The 16,258-nt window shown below is 40.9% G+C and overlaps 2 protein-coding genes across 3 annotated transcripts in view; one reads left to right on the forward strand and one right to left on the reverse strand.

Annotated features, from left to right (window-relative positions):
- Nucleotides 1-134: 134 nt before the first annotated feature.
- CCDC121 (coiled-coil domain containing 121) lies at nucleotides 135-3,601 on the forward strand. Its single transcript, XM_047068559.1, has 2 exons — nucleotides 135-644; nucleotides 1,337-3,601. Exons 1-2 carry the CDS (start codon nucleotides 175-177, stop codon nucleotides 2,304-2,306), a joined length of 1,440 nt encoding a protein of 479 aa, XP_046924515.1. The 5' UTR covers nucleotides 135-174; the 3' UTR covers nucleotides 2,307-3,601.
- A 2,795-nt stretch (nucleotides 3,602-6,396) lies between these two features.
- The window catches only part of ZNF512 (zinc finger protein 512), a 34,568-nt gene continuing 24,706 nt past the window's right edge, over nucleotides 6,397-16,258 (reverse strand). For both annotated transcript variants that reach the window (XM_047068817.1, XM_047068816.1), the window contains exons 11-14: nucleotides 15,229-15,330; nucleotides 14,240-14,302; nucleotides 12,740-12,838; nucleotides 6,397-8,524 (exon numbers count right to left, since the gene is read on the reverse strand). In XM_047068817.1, the coding sequence (XP_046924773.1) occupies nucleotides 8,216-8,524; nucleotides 12,740-12,838; nucleotides 14,240-14,302; nucleotides 15,229-15,330 (573 nt within the window). In that variant the 3' untranslated portion in view covers nucleotides 6,397-8,215. The remainder of the gene's footprint in view (nucleotides 8,525-12,739; nucleotides 12,839-14,239; nucleotides 14,303-15,228; nucleotides 15,331-16,258) is intronic.

Genomic DNA, 16,258 nt, shown 5'->3' on the forward strand with positions numbered 1-16,258 from the left:
CCCACTCTACCGTAGTGACGCTGCGCGCTTAGAGAAGCTTCTGTGACGCGAGGGGCAGAGATAGAGGCTAGAACCCAACCAGTGCGAAAGGGGAAGGCGATGGGGTGGGGCGGGCGCAAGCGATTCCTTCCCTCCCGGCCAGGCTGCGCGCCAAGTTGGGACAGGAGGAGGGAAATGATGGGCTCGGAGGACGGCAGGAGGTGGCCAGAAAGAGAGGCACTCACCGTTGTAGGGAAGGGCCTGGGAAGAGCAGAGTTCCTGTCCCCAAAGCGAGCCGAAATGAGGTCCCCAGAGCGGGGCCCCCAGAGTTCGAAAATGAAGACAGTGCGTTTCTCTTTGGACCCCCAAGGAGCGAGGAAGGGAGCCGAAAGGGAACCGGCAGCTAGGGCTTATTCGGCAACCGGCAAGGTTCAGCCGATCCAAGTTGGACCGGCCGGGGCTGGGGTGAGGTGCGACCCCCAGAGTTGCTGGGCAGCGCCGAGACCCAAGGAGCACAAAATAGAGAAATTGCGAAAACCTTCCGCAAGGGGACGCCATTTCCGCGTGGCGCAGGACCCTAGCACTACTAGCGCTGCCGCCTCGGCAGTCAACCTCTGTGAATCACACGAAGACCTTGGAGATGAACTCTTGGATTCCCAGAGCAAGTAGGTACTGAAGGGGCGCTGCCCTCGACGGAAGTGTCCATGAAACAGGAAAGGTGGTAGAAAAGCCGGGAAATTTATTGTTACTCCCGACCACCCCAACTGTGCCTGTGGCCCCCCTCGTAGCCGCTATAGTGTTCAGGAACTCCCAAGGTTGGGTTTCACACCCACGCTCTGCCACTTGCTGGCGGTGTAAATCGTAGCCACGTCATTTAAAGTCTCTGAACCGGTTTTCTCCTCTTTAAAATGGAAGTGATACCTGACAGGGTTGTAGTGACTGTGTACTTAAATTGTAAACGACACTCATTTACCTTTACCATAAACTGTATCCCTCTTGCCGTGCATAGTGTCAGGAACATAATAGGTACGCAAAAATATTTTCTTGTATGAATTAAAGTACAATTGTGCATTTTGTATTTACTAAATTTTCATTAAGAATTGATAGGAGAGGGGCGCCTGGGTGGCTCAGTCGGTTAAGGGTCCGACTTCGGCTCAGGGCATGATCTCATGGTTCATGAGTTCAAGCCCCGCGTCCGGCTCTGTGCTGCTAGCTCAGAGCCTGGAGCCTGCCCAAGATTCTGTGTCTCCCTCTCTCTCTGTTCCTTCCCCGCTCGCACTGTCTCTCTCTCAAAAATAAATTAAAATTAAAAGCAAAAAGAATTGATACGAGAATGCCTCACTTGTTCTTCCTCCAGGTTTGCCAAGGACTCTGGGAGTTCCACTGCACCGTCTGTTAGTTTAATAAATATAATTTTCAAGCCACAGATGCTAACAAAGTCAGAGACGACCTTTAAAGAAAAGACCATGACGGAGCTGAGGAAGGTGAACAGCCGAATAAAACAAACTCGAATGCAGCAAGAATCAGTAATGCAGGAAACCGAGCAGCTATACAATGAAAAGTTACTTGTCCAGACTGAAAACCAATTCTTTCTGGAATACCTAGACAAGGAAATTGAGGAGTACAGAAGGAAGCCTGAAGAGCTATGGGAACATTATTTACAAAAAAATGAGGAGATTGAACAAAGGAGACAAGAATCAGCCTCCAGATATGCAAAACAAACCTCAGTGTTTAAAGGGGAGCTCTTGCAGAAGGAAAACCTCCAATCCAATTTAAAGCAGCAGTTGCAGGCACTGAGGGATGTTTCCCTAGTAAAGGAGAAACAGGAGAGAGAAATACAGATGTTACAGGAGAAGAAAAAGGAAGCCCAAGCTGAGATCGACGCAAAGAAATTGGAAGTCCAGCTCCAGATGGTCCAGGAAAAAGCATTACTGGAAAAACAACTGAGTGAGCCAGACCCGAGGCAGTTGGGAAAAAGAAAAAGAGAAGAGCTTGAAAGGAAGGCCCAGGCCTTGGAGGCAGGAGCAAAGCAGTATACTTTTGAGTTCTACCATGACATGAGGAGAGAGAACGAGCGGTTAAAGAAGGAATTACAGCAGCAAACTCAGCATTGCCAGGAGTTGGAGGCTATTAGGAGCTGGCTCAAAAATCAAAAGCGGCAGCTCCAGCAGGAACAGTGGTATATGGACTGCTTAGTCCGGGGGAGGAACCGACTACAGGGAAGGCATAACCCGTGCCCAGGACAGGGTGCTCCAAAGACCACAATAACACCTCTCCTAATCACCAAATCAAATATTAATCCAAAGCAATTCCCAAAACAACACTGATTATATAAGGACTGGAGTAAGAATTCTCACGTGCTATATAGACCTGGTTAGGAAGGCTTTGGGATCTGACTGCTATGGTAAAACATCCATCATGATGTGTTAGTGTGAAAGATTAGGTGTGAAACAAAGATTTTTCTTCCAATAGTACTGCTAGGTATTTGTGTGACTGGCATCCCTTAATTAGATTTTCCTTTAATTAATCTTGTTGATGAACAGGATGTTCCTCAAATCTCCAGATAACCTGATACCATTCCCTAAACACCTGTACTTCAAACTAGCTCAAGGAAACCACCTTGAGGAAATGAAAGGAAAAGGGTTGTGTGACTTCATCTAGCTAAATTAGATTTCTTTATATAAAAAACACCTTTTAAGAATAGCATTTCAGATTGACTTTATATAGTGCCTTCTGCTCTTTAAACAACCAATTATCCTCATGCCTCTTGACCAGCTCCACACAAAGGCAAAGTGTTTTTTAAGCTTTTTCAAGTTCACAAGCAGTGGCCAAGCACTTCCCCCAGTTTTGTCAAGAGTGAAAAAGTAAACTGCAAGTCGGAGAAGAGCTAGGAAGAAAAAAAAGCACTGGGCAGAACGACCTTTTGTCTGATGCTCTGCCCCTCAACTGGGTAAATTGAGAAGGGAAGAGCAAAAGGGATGTATATTCGGTCAACTACTTTTGACAGTCTTTTCTGTGAAGAAACACTTCTGAATGCCTCTGCTTGTTTTAGGAAAAGATATCAAGAAAAGTGTTAAAATATTTGGAAGACTTTTTTAAAGAGTCTTATATCTATTTCCCTAACATTCTAAATTCTAAGATAACAAGATCACTTAATTAAGTTAACTATAATAGGTACTTCAGTTTTAGGTCACTTATTACATTTTCTTATTCTGTGTGCACTTGATAGTACATGAAATGCCTTTTGTAATTAATATGTGCCTTGTATTTATGTCTATTTAGAACCGGAAACAAGATTTTTAATTAGTACAGACGTTTAGTTTTTGAAATTTTTTTGCACTAAAAAATATAAAATAAACATTTTTTACACTTATGACATATTGATGATTAGACTATTTGAATGCTAAATCCTAGTACAGGGATATAACCCCATATTTTAACATCACTCCTCTATGGGGAAATATAATCCAACCTTATGTTTTCTAGAAATTGTCAGTGATAAGAAACTACAAAATAATTTTCATGAATTTTGTTTTATTCCTATGTAAAATGAACTTAAAATTGGCTTAAAAATTTTTTTCTCCCTCAATGCCTTTTACCTCTAGCTTTAACAATTTTGTTAAATGTGTATTGTTATTAAAAATAAAATGTATATTAATATATCTGTTGATTTATTTTTCCAATGTAATGTATTTTCTACTCCATCACTCCTCTCTCTTACTACTACTTCTGCAAGTCTTATTCTTACAAATATGCGCATAACAAAACCACAATTTCAACGCAGAAGAGTAATATTTTAGATAGTATGCAGGTTCCTTAACTTGAATACTTCAGTTCTTGAGCTGAAAATACATAAAGACTCAACTTGAAAAACATGGTAACCAAGACAAATTTGAAGCCCTATTCTCTGTGGATGCAAAAAACCACAGAAAAATATATACTAAGGCTGAAAAGGGGTTGGGAAAGTAGGAGTGATCTAGAATCTTACTCTGCTGTTAATTTCCCTCCTGCCTTTACTGTTCCGATGATCAAATTGGGAAGTGGGTAACTTCCATCTCCTATGTTTATTTTTAATTCCTATCATCCCAGATAACGGATCTGGTGTATTGCTTTATGGCTGTCCCTTTCAGAGTGAGGCCTCTCTTAAGGGCTTGAAGACTTTCGAGGGTGAATCATCTGATAAAGGTATTTTGAAATCCATACCTGCAAGTGAGCATAGCTTGGCCAGGTACCATGTCAGTCTTTTTGTCTGCTTTGCTATGAAGAAAATTAAAACAGGGTGATGTTACAGAAAGTGCACTTAGATGGAAAAGACCCCCAAGGGGAAATTTAGGTTAAGACCTAAATGATTCAGTGAAGTCTACTGGACAAAAACCAGGGAAGAAGCCATTTCAGGCAACGGAACAGTGAGTGCAAAGGCCCTAAAATGGGAATGAGCTTAGCAGGCTCCAGGAAGAGAAAGGTCAATGTGGCTCAGGTGTAGCTGGGGAATGATCAGAGAATTTAGGTGGAGGGGAGGGAGAGGAAGCTAAACGGGTTAGCAGTGGGAGTGGCAGGCCCTGTGGGACAAGGAAAGGGAGTGGCTTGAATTCTAAGAGCACTGGGAAATTATCAGGCTTTTAGCCCTTGAATGAGGTCTGACTGACAATTTTAAAAACTCACTACAGCTGTTCTGGGAAGTGTAGCCAAGCCAGTAAAAATCAGCAGTAAACAATTAGGAAGCTATTGTCGTCTAGGCAAGAGGTGATGATGGTTTGAACTGGGGTGGTTGAAATAGAAAGTGAACAGGAGCCAGGGGTAAGAGCAGACTACAGGGGAGAGGAAAATGAAAGGTTAAGAATGAGGCACAAATGGGGCGCCTGGGTGGCTCAGTCGGTTAAGCATCTGACTCCTGATTTCGGCTCAGGTCATGAACTCACAGTCTGGTATCTGTGCTGGAGCCTGGTTGGGATTCTCTCTCTCCCTCTCTCTCTGCCCCTCCCCCACACACTTGTGCTTCCTCTCTCTCAAATAAATAAACATTTTAAAAAAGAATGAAGCACAAGTAAAATTTCTAAAGTGATCCCTTTTAAAAAGGAGAGGAGCAATAATTTGTGAGAGCTGATTTTTCAAATGATTTTTCAAATTTTTTCAAATTTTTCTTTCAAAAGAAATACATAAAATGAAGTATTTCAGACACACGATATAGAAAACTACAACAAACTCACTATCCACCTTAAGAAATAAGAACTTACAAATTCACTGTAGTCCCTCTGAATCCCAGAAGCACTGTCCTAAATATGGTGTTTATCATTTCTGTGCATGTTTTCATGCTATATATACATATATATGTACATATATATATACATATATATTAATATATAGTAAACTATAAACGTACACTAAATATATATTATATAACATATACATTTCCATAAACAATATGGAATATTTTTACGTTTTTAAACCTCACATAAATGGTACGCTTGATGCATTCTGTAACCTGCTTTTCCCATTTTTAAGATGTATTCATGATACAAGCCCTAATTTCACAGCTATACAGTATTCCACTGTATTTACCTCTTCTGATGATAGACAATTAAATTATATAGTAGAGTAAGCTAACAAAGCGACCCAAGCATGTATAATGTCTCAAAAAACAGATTTTTTTTTCTCTTTAATAGTCTCAGATGTTCCTGGCTAGCAATTAGTCCTTCATGGGGTGATTCAGGGCATCAACCATTTTCCATTTTGTGCTCTACTACCCCCTAAAGCCATTTTATTATCTTCATATGGCCCGATGAAGGGAAAAGAAGCACAGAGGTGCCCTTTCTTAAAACTTCTACCCTGGAGGTATCACACATCACTCCCATTCATGTTCTACTGGAGAGAAGTTAGTTAGCTACCCTTCACTACAGGGGCAGGGGATTGGAGGGCCAGGAACATAATTTAGCCATTTGTCCTATAATCCTAGGGGTCTGCAAAGTGACAGCAGATTTTGGCAGACAGTTAGTAGACCCTGCTACATCATTCTTGTTTATGTCTCCTGGTACACCTGGGCAAGAGGATTTTCTCTGTATATACCCAGGAGTAAAACTGTCGAGTCTTAGGGGCGTATTTTCAGCTCTACTAGATACTGCCAAATTGTTTCCAAAGTAATTGTACCAATTTAAATTCCAAACCGTGCATGAGAGTTCACATTCCACACAACCTGGCTATACCTGATATTGTCAAATTCGTTACTCAAATGAATTTTGTTTAAAAAACTTAAAAACTCAATAGTATGATTAGGATACTCCTGCTGAGTGAGACCTGGCCTCAGGAAGGAAAAATTTTAAAAGTGCCTGCGAGGGTCCTGGATGAGACTGGACAAGTTTTCTACACTAATTCACTTTAATCTCAAACAAATTTATTCACTAACCAGCAGACTTCAGGAGCTAAAGAACTACTAAGACGCCGCATTTGGAACTTATTTCAAACCCACTCCCACGTTCAGCTGTTTTCTTACCCCCATACACTTTGTCAGCAAGCAGTCAAATAGCAGGTTGGAGTCAATGAACTGGAAACATCATTCTAACCGACAGTCATTTATTTCTTTTGTCATTGCCCAACATTCCCCAAGTCTTACTCACCAGAAATTAATATAGCTTCTTCATTTCTCCTCCCTGACAATCCTCATCTACTGAAAGGGTTTTAAGGGTGCAACTGCCAATGAAAATGTAGAGTGGACATACCATGTCCTTCACTTGTTTCACAACTATCTATTTTGGCAGTCTCCAAATCTGGTTTCAATGCTCCCGTTTGAAAGTGGTCTTCACAAAAGCCCACATTTTAAAGCTATGTGGAGCAGCACAAAATACAGAGTTAAAGAGTAGTAACAGCCTTTCAGAATTTGAAAAGGTAGTGTTTATCCATATCAGGGTTAAGGGTCCTTGCTTTTTATGTGGCATATGCCACAAAAATTGGCAAGAATATATAAGACCAATATTTATGGAAAAGGGGAAGAGAATGTGGAAACACAACAACAGAGCTGGTCTAAACAATGTTCCAGAGAAAGCCAGCCTTGAAGAGAAGTAGCCCACTAGACATTAGCAGGTAGGCATGAGGTACAGAAAAGGAATTTTTCTTTCCAACTCCAGATAAATATCTACATCTGGTGACAAAGTCTCAAGATATAAAGAGGATAGAACTCCACATATAAAAGAGGATAGAGGACAATATTCTCAGAGAATTCCAAGAGACAGAGGTTGGCTAAAGGGAGGAATAGACTTAGCACGGCATAGACTAACAGGTAAGGTCAAGTCCGGGGGAGAAGGAATGTGCACCTTGGCTGCCAGTCTTAGTGGCATTACCAGGAACACTAGGATTCTGTGTCAAAACATCAAGTGCAATGTGGTATTTCTCAATCCATAAAACTGGGGGAGAAAACAAGCTTTAGGAGGGCACTGATCATAGCAACCAATGAGGCCTCAAGCCCCAGGAAAGATGAGGCAGTATTTATTGCTTCTTCTACTTCCTTCTTTCCAATCATTTTAATGTTTGCGACATTTTAATGTTTGGGCTGCTTTTCATGCCTGTGGGTCTAGTCAGTCACTGCTACTTGGGATAAACAAAACATTTCCCAGTAAAACCAGTGTAGCGAGGTTCTAGCTTTTTCATCCTACATCCATTTTCTTACATATTGAGAGAACAAACAGCCTCCATAAAATCTGCTTCCCAAGGAGACAGGATAAGCTTTTTACATGAGTGACAACAGTTCTAGTTTCTAGGATTGTTAAATCACAAATACAAAATGGTAAATCAGTATGGTTTTAAAAAATTAATTTGGAATTGTTTTATAAGCAAGATGATGGAATGACTACTAATCAATGGAGCTTCCAAGAACATTCTATAGCCCAGGAAGGAAAAGGACAACCAAACAGGTTTCTCAGTTTTGTACAGGGCAAGAGGGGCCCACAGTTGGCCTTAAGAGGGAGCTCTTTGGGCAAGATAAGAGAAAAACAAGAGGACTCCAATGAGGAATAGCAGGAAAACCTACCAAAAAGGGGGTGAGGGTGGGGGTGGGGGTCAAAGTGAATAAATAGGGAGAACAGTGAAATTTACACAGGAGGAAGGAGCTGAGAAAGTCACAGCCTTACACAAACAGCTGAGAGAGTACATTTCTCCTCACTCAGCCCCCGTGACTCAGTCCTCCCAGCACAGGCCCCCGTGACAATGGCATCATGTCCGCTTTCCTAGGAGCTTTCACACTGCCTGCCTATTTCCTTCCTCGTTTATGATTAGTCTTTGGGGCCTTTACTTTCTGGAATTGTGCTGGCACTGGCTCCTGCTCCGGTTCCTTACAGGAGGTCGACACTAGCAATTCCTCGTTACTCCTCCTCTGATCCTTCCCTACTCTAAGACTCAGCTCTGCCTCAGGAAGCTCGATGCCAGGCTGCTGCAGCCTTCGCAGAGACCTTCTGCTCCTGTGCTGCTGCCTCCGCTTTTCTTCTTCTTGCTGCCGCTGCTTTATCTTCATGAGCTTTTCAAAGCTTTTGGTTGTGGTTGGGTTTACAACGAACCAGTCCTACAGAGGCAAAATGGAAAAATCATCCAGTCAATCAATACACAGTAGAGAACATAAAGAATGGGTGTGGGAAGAATCTCTAAAAGGCACGGTTAGGGCAGAACACAGTAAGGAGGAAACAGATAGGGAACCATAGCTTAGAACTCTGTACTTGAAACTGAAGAAATTCATCATGAGCAGTCATTATAAGGATTTATTGTGTAAGACATGATTTAGGGTACTTCAATAAGTGATCCACGAAGTCTGATCACTTAGCATCATCCCACTCATCTATCTCCTTTGTAAAACTCTCATGAGATATAAAGCATTGGGTCATAGGAGATTTTTATTTCATGATAGTATTTGCATGCAGCCAGACCACCTGGGTGCAAATCTCAACTCTGTTTCTGTCTCTGTGACCATGGGGAAATTACTTAATTTCTCTAAGACTCAGTTTAAAAAATTAAGAGTTAAGGAACATGGACTCCAACTATGAAATATTCTTGCAGAAAAAAAGAAAGAAAGGAAAAAAGAAAGAGAGAAAGAAAGAAAGAAAGAAAGAAAGAGAAAGAAAGAAAGAAAGAAAGAAAGAAAGAAAGAAAGAAAGAAAGAAAGAAAGACTTCAATCTAAATCAAGTGATCTGGGGGCGCCTGGGTGGCGCAGTCGGTTAAGCGTCCGACTTCAGCCAGGTCACGATCTCGCGGTCCGTGGGTTCGAGCCCCGCATCGGGCTCTGGGCTGATGGCTCAGAGCCTGGAGCCTGTTTCCAATTCTGTGTCTCCCTCTCTCTCTCTGCCCCTCCCCCGTTCATGCTCTGTCTCTCTCTGTCCCAAAAATAAATAAAAAACGTTGAAAAAAAATAAAAAAAAATAAATAAATCAAGTGATCTGATCAGTCTTCTAGGTCTAACAACCAGTTTATAGGAAATACTCTGCTAGAGGACCACCACCACAGGAATGTAATCAACAAAATCCAAAATGTGCATATATGACCTTGTTTCTTCAACAAATAAATTTGGGGTGGGGGGAAAGGAAAGGGAAACTTCTAGACCTGCATTGTCCAATGAGATAGTCACTAGCCACATGTGGCTAATGAGCTCTTGAAAAATGACTAATCCAAAATGAGATGCGCTTTCTAAATTTTTTTTTTAATGTTTTTATTTTTATTTTTGAGACAGAGAGAGACAGAGCATGAGTGGGGAAGGGGCAGAGAGAGAGGGAGACACAGAATCGGAAGCAGGCTCCAGGCTCTGAGCTGTCAGCACAGAGCCCGACGCGGGGCTCGAACCCACAGACTATGAGATCGTGACCCGAGCCGAAGTCGGACGCTCAACCGACTGAGCCACTCAGGCGTCCTGTTACGCTTTCAATATATAACAAATAGACATGAAATTTCAAAGATTTAGTATGAAAAATTTTTTACTGACTACGTGTTCAAAAGATAGTATACTGGATTAAATAAAATATATTATCAACATTAATATCACCTGTTTTTCTTTATACTTTTGAAATGTGGTTACTAGAAAATTTTAAATTACATACATGATTCACATTACATTTCTATTGGATAGCACTCTAGATTAAAACATACAGTATATGGACCTTTTTTTTTTTTTTTTTTGCTCCTGATTTGAACAAGCCAACTCTGAAAAAAAATTATGAGGCAATCAGGGAAATTTAAATAATTTAAATAATAACTAGGTATATAATGATATGCAAGAATCATTGTTAATTTTTTTTAAGTGTAATGATGGTTGCGGTCATATACTTTTAAAAGTTCCTATATTTTAGACACAGTGAAAGAAGCAGTGACAGTGACAGGGTATGTGAAATTTGTTCAAAATAAGCCTTTAAGGAGCACCTGGGTGGCACAGTCAGTTAAGTGCCTGACTATTGATTTTGGCTCAGGTCATGATCTCAAGGATGGTGGGATCAAGAGTCAGGCTCTGCTTTAACAGCATGGAGCCTGCTTGGGTTTCTCTCTCCCTCTTGCTCTCCCTGCCCCTCCCCCGCTTGTGTGCACATGCACACTCTCTCTCAAAATAAATAAACTTAAAAAAAAAAATAAGCCTTTAAGGAACAAGAGAAGTAGGTGTGGTTATAAATGAAAACAAGATTGGCCATAAACTTGTTGGCCAATCTGTTAAAGCTATTCATATCTGTTAATGCTATTCATTACACTATTTTGTCCATTTTCATGTATTTGAAAATTCCTGTTTAAAAAAAAAAAGTAGTGTAAGAACATGCGAGGCAGAAAGGGAGGAACAGAATAAAAATGTTTTACCACCACATATAATTCATAAACACAGGCACAAATCATTGAACAAATGCCTGGGGAACAAGCCCCAAACTAAGTGAAATTTGTTGGTTCCAACTTTTTAAGAGGAAACTGGAGAAAACTGGTTAATTACATAAAGGCCAGATTTTGTCAGGAGATAATTTTTTTTTTTTAATGTTTATTTATTTATTTTTGAGACAGAGGGAGAGCGCGTACACAAGCGGGGAAGAGGCAGAGAGAGAGAGGAGGACACAGAATCCGAAACAGGCTTCAGGCTCTGAGCTGTCAGTGTAGAACCTGACACGGGTCTCAAACTAAGGAACCATGAGATCATGACCTGAGCCAAAATCAACAATCAGGCACTTAACCAACTGAGCCACCCAGGGACCTCGAGATAATTATCTTTTAAGTACTTCCTGAAGCATAAAAAGGTACACTATTATTATAAAAAAAGATAGGACTGCATTCCAGAAGAAATCTCAGACATGGAAAGGGCCTCCCAAAGCTTAAACTGGTAAAACAACAAGAACCACATTTGATGACACTAACTACAGCCCACATTGTTAAAAACTATTAAATGTGAGGGCAGAGAACAGCTGAAGGTGCTTGCTATTTTTCCTTATCAGGCAACAATAGTTTCTGCAGTCAGATATTCCAAGAGAATGCACTCTACTCCTTTAGCTTTTGCAATACGGGTATTTAATTATACAGGAAACAATTTCTCTACTCACCTATATTACTAAAAACTTGCCCTAAGAGAAAAAAAAGACTCAGCTTTCTGAACTTTAAAGCATTTTTAGAAATTTTTCTTTCAAATGTTTATTTTTGAGAGAGAGAGAGAGAGAGCGCGTGAGCAGGGGAGGGGCAGAGAGAGAGGGAGACACAAAATCTGAAGCAGGCTCCAGGCTCTAAGCTGTCAGCACAGAGCCCGACGCGGGGCCCAAACTCACAGACTGCGAGATCATGACCTAAGCCGAAGTCGGGGACACAACCAACTGAACCACCCAGGCACCCCTGAACTTTAGAACACTTTTACACAGAATTTATTTTTTAATTGTCAAAATGTACAAACCTTCAGAAAAGTTATAATAGTTCAATGAAACCTAGATTTACCATCGTTAACCTCTCTTTCCTTTCTTCCTTCTTCCATTTGCAATTTATTTTCAGGCGTATTTCATCCCTAAAAATTTCAGCATATATCTACCTAAGAACAAGGGCATTCCCCTGCAAAACAATACAGTGATCACATTTGGGAACATTAACATTGACTCATTACGATTATTTAATAGAGTTGTATTCCAATGACTCCAGCTGTCTCATTAATGTCTTTCATAGTTGTTTCTCTGCAGTATTTTTTTTTTTTTACGTTTATTTATTTTTGAGATAGAGAGAGACAGAGCATGAACAGGGGAGGGTCAGAGAGACAGGGAGACACAGAATCTGAAACAGGCTCCAGGCTCTGAGCTGTCAGCACAGAGCCCGATGAGGGGCTCAAACTCACGGACGGTGAAATCATGACCTGAGCCGAAGTCGGTCGCCCAACCGACTGAGCCACCCAGGCGCCCCTCTTTGCGGTATTTTAAACAACCTTAAAAACAGGTTGCTCCACAACATTAATTAGAATACTAGAAAACGGAAGTATGGAGAACGCTAGGAAACAAGAATTGCAAAGGTGTAAACTCAGCCTACTGCCCACATGCCTGATTTAACTGAATTTAAAAGAATCAGAAGAGCTCAAGGATGCTCAGACTTATACTGACTACAAATGCTTTCATAGAAAATATAATTATGCATCTAATTTTACAAAGTATTTTAACTCCAATGTCTCCAGTAACCACTTTCAAGCTACTTTCCTTGGCAGTCCTAGCCCAACACAACACACAAATTCCACCTTTCTTGGGGGCACATGTATGGGTTCCAGGGATTACAAAAACATGATGGGAAAAGCAGGGACCTCACCTCGGCATGGACAGAGTTGATGTGATACTTGACACCACTCTCTGACACAAATTCTTTTTGACACAGAAGACACTTGTATTTTCCAGCCACAAAGTTTCCCTGTTTTCAAGAGAGAAAGAAAAGGGAATTACTGGTAAATTCAGGAACACGTACCTGGGCCGTGTGTGGGGATTGTTAGAGATGAAAAGAGGGGATTTTACTTCAGCAAAGGTAAGAAGGAAGAAAATCCAATACAGCAATATACTTGGGAAAACCAGATTTAGGCAGACTATTACCACTAGAAATCTATCCTAATATAGTTCTATACATAATACCCCCACCCCCTCAACACAACCTAAAGTATTCCTACTTTTATTATGTAACAAATCACCCTTTTCTATCTTCCCTAGTTTCTGTCACTTCACTTCCAGATTCTCTTGGTTCCTCTTCCCACATGATCAAACTCCTGAAGTTCACCAGAGGCACCAATGTATAATTCTTCCCACTATAATCCACTGCTCTAAAGAGTGCCTTGCAAATCCAGAATTAGAGGTGTATTGTCCATAATGCCTAGTTTAAGGACTCAGAAACTAAGATCATGATGACAAACTCCTAAGCACTTGTGGCCAGATCTGGGTTGGATGCCTACACTCCCTTGCTGCTTTGAACTGAGGTTTCTCTCCCCTCCTGAAGCTCTGAGTGTCCATGGTGCTAATTTTGTGTGAGGAGATATTTCTGAATGGAATTAAAAAGTGGCAGCATGGGGCGCCTGGGTGGCGCAGTCGGTTAAGCGTCCGACTTCAGCCAGGTCACGATCTCACAGTCCGTGAGTTCGAGCCCCGCGTCAGGCTCTGGGCTGATGGCTCAGAGCCTGGAGCCTGTTTCCTATTCTGTGTCTCCCTCTCTCTCTGCCCCTCCCCCGTTCATGCTCTGTCTCTCTCTGTCCCAAAAATAAATAAACGTTGAAAAAAAAAAAATTTAAAAAAAAAAAAGTGGCAACAGTCCCCATGTCTGTGAGTCAGAGGGCACCTGGGTCAACACAGAAAAGATGCAGTGAGGTGAATATCTGTTTGCCTGACACCCAGGGCTAGCATCTACCTCCCATCCCCAGAGGCTATATAATTCAGGTGGGATTAGAGGATCTTCATCATCCAGATAAGCACACGTAAACTGATTCTAGAAATTTTAAGGCCCAATAAACAGGGCAGGTCCAGGGCAGGACAGACTCAGGTAGAAAAAGTTACTTCCCTGATATAGACTCAAAACTAATAATAATACTTTTCCTCCAACTTTTTTAATTGATAAGACTTAAGGCTATGTTGGCTTCTTCTATATCTTGGACATATCAGGACATCCCATCCAATACCAGATAAAGAATCTTTAGGACATAAAAAACTAAACAAGCCTCTGAACTTAACAGTAAACAGGGTGACTAGCTGTTCGCCTAAACTGAATTCTCTTCCATGTCAGACTTTTGTTTGAGAGATCACATTAAGATAAAGCATTCAGAAAGTTACAAACCAAGGTACAAGAGCCCAGGTGAGCCTTAAGGCCTGATACACTACTGTAGACAGCCTCACAACCCTGAAAGAGAGAAGAAGAAATAATGTAAAGATTATACCAAACCTCATCCTTCTCTTAGCAATCTGGCCGTTCACACTGACCAACCCTACATTTAGAGGAAGAAGCCCAATAAATTGTACTACAAACCAAACAGAAAAAATTCAGACACAAGCCACAAAAGGAAAAAGGAAAACCATGAAAAGGTATTTTTTTAAAAAAAGAAGGGCTTAAAATATTCCCTTCCCTGATACTTTTTCTCTGACTTTTAGAGAAACAGAAAATTGCATGGTTGGATTTTTTTTTTTTTTAATCTGCCTTCTTCAGTATAAATATGTCTCCTGTTTCTGGTAGATATCCTCCTTCCCAAAGTACTGCATATACAGCTGTGGTGGATTAAAGAAATAATGGAAATTCTCTGCCACTCTTCCCTGTAAGAAGAGGAGTCTATTCACCCTCCCTTTGAATCTGGGTTAACCCTGTGATTCCTTTGACCAATAGAATGCCATGGAAATATTGCTGAACAAATTCTGAAGCTAGGCCTGAGAGATCTACAGCTTTCATCTGCATGTTCTTGGAACACTCTAAGAAGTCAGTTGCCATGTACCCTGCTGGTAACCCACTACAACCTCATGGACAGAGAGGCCACGTGGAGAGCGAAGCTCCCAGCTCAATTAGCTGCACAGAAGCTATCTTGGACGTTCAGGTCCCATCTGAGCTTGCAGCTGAATACAACCCATGAGTGATCCCAGCTGACGCCATGTTTAGCAGGAGAAGGTTCTCTGAGCCCTGACAGAATTACTGACTCACAGAATTCTGAACAAATAAAATAACTAATGTTTTAAGCCACTAAGGTTCAGATAACTTTGTCATGAAGGAATCAGTAACTGAGACAGAAGTTTGATAAACTTGATAAACATTTACTGAAAAAATGAATGAGAAAGAACCACCTGGTTAGGGCACTGAATGCGATGATATTTCTTGATATCTGACTTCCATTTGTGTAGTACTTCCTGGCTGAAGGTAGGAAGCCCAGGGCGAGTATATTTTAACTACAAGACAAGAAATATTTTATTGGAGGAATCCAACTTCCAACCAAAATACCCCAAAAGGTTCATACCCAACTCTTTAGGTTATGTAATTCTGGAGTCTGACAAACATATTTTCATGTGCCAAAAATATTATAGTATGTAAGACCCTTTAAATATAAATTTATCTGAAACTGGTAAGTATAACTGTCTGTTTTTTAATCTTAGAATAGTTTTGATTTTTAACAGAGGGCAGGAGAAGAGACTTTCAGATATAGCACATCTACAGCTTTAAAAAGCTAGTGACAGAGCATTTACACAGTTAAAATACTCATTACGAAAAAGACAAAGATACAAATATGTACTGTAAAATATAGGTATATTCATAAATATGGTACATATATACACATATATATACAACATATGCAACAGAAATATATGTAGATGGGGGAAAAGCTAGAAGGCTATACATCAAAATGTTAACAGTAGTCCTCTCTGGGTGGTAGAATTTTGAGTAGCTTTAATGATTTTTCCCTGCTTATCTGCATTTCTCCTTTTTCTTCAAAGGTGTCATGTTAATTTTTGGTATTTAAAAAATTCAGGGGCACCTGGGTGGCTCAGTCAATTGAGCATCCGACTTCGACTCAGGTCGTGATCTCGTGGTTTGTGAGTTCGAGCCCCGTATCAGGCTCTGTGCTGACAGCTCATCAGAGCCTGGAGCCTGCTTTGTATTCTGTCTCCCTTCTGTCTCCCTCTGCCCCTCCCCTGCTCATGTTCTGTCTCTCTCTATTTTCTCTCTCAAAAATAAACATTTAAAAAAAACTCAAAGAAATTAAGGTTCAACCTAAAACAAAGATGTGAGAGAACTTGGGGATGGAACACATGATTTTTACTTATACTGCGCAAGCAAAATTACTCCTCACACTTGCCTTCACATGCTTGACCCAAGTTA

This window comes from Lynx rufus, unplaced genomic scaffold (assembly GCF_022079265.1).
Source record: "Lynx rufus isolate CCGP_SWC_20201006 ecotype Redwood Valley unplaced genomic scaffold, mLynRuf1.p SCAF_8, whole genome shotgun sequence".
Taxonomy (NCBI): Eukaryota; Metazoa; Chordata; class Mammalia; order Carnivora; family Felidae; genus Lynx; species Lynx rufus.

Excerpts from the sequence above, each read along its gene's own strand:
- CCDC121 (XM_047068559.1), top strand. The coding sequence starts at position 175 with ATGATGGGCTCGGAGGACGGCAGGAGGTGGCCAGAAAGAGAGGCACTC. Across the intron at positions 645-1,336 it reads CTCTTGGATTCCCAGAGCAA|GTTTGCCAAGGACTCTGGGA; the intron begins GTAGGTACTGAA and ends TTCTTCCTCCAG.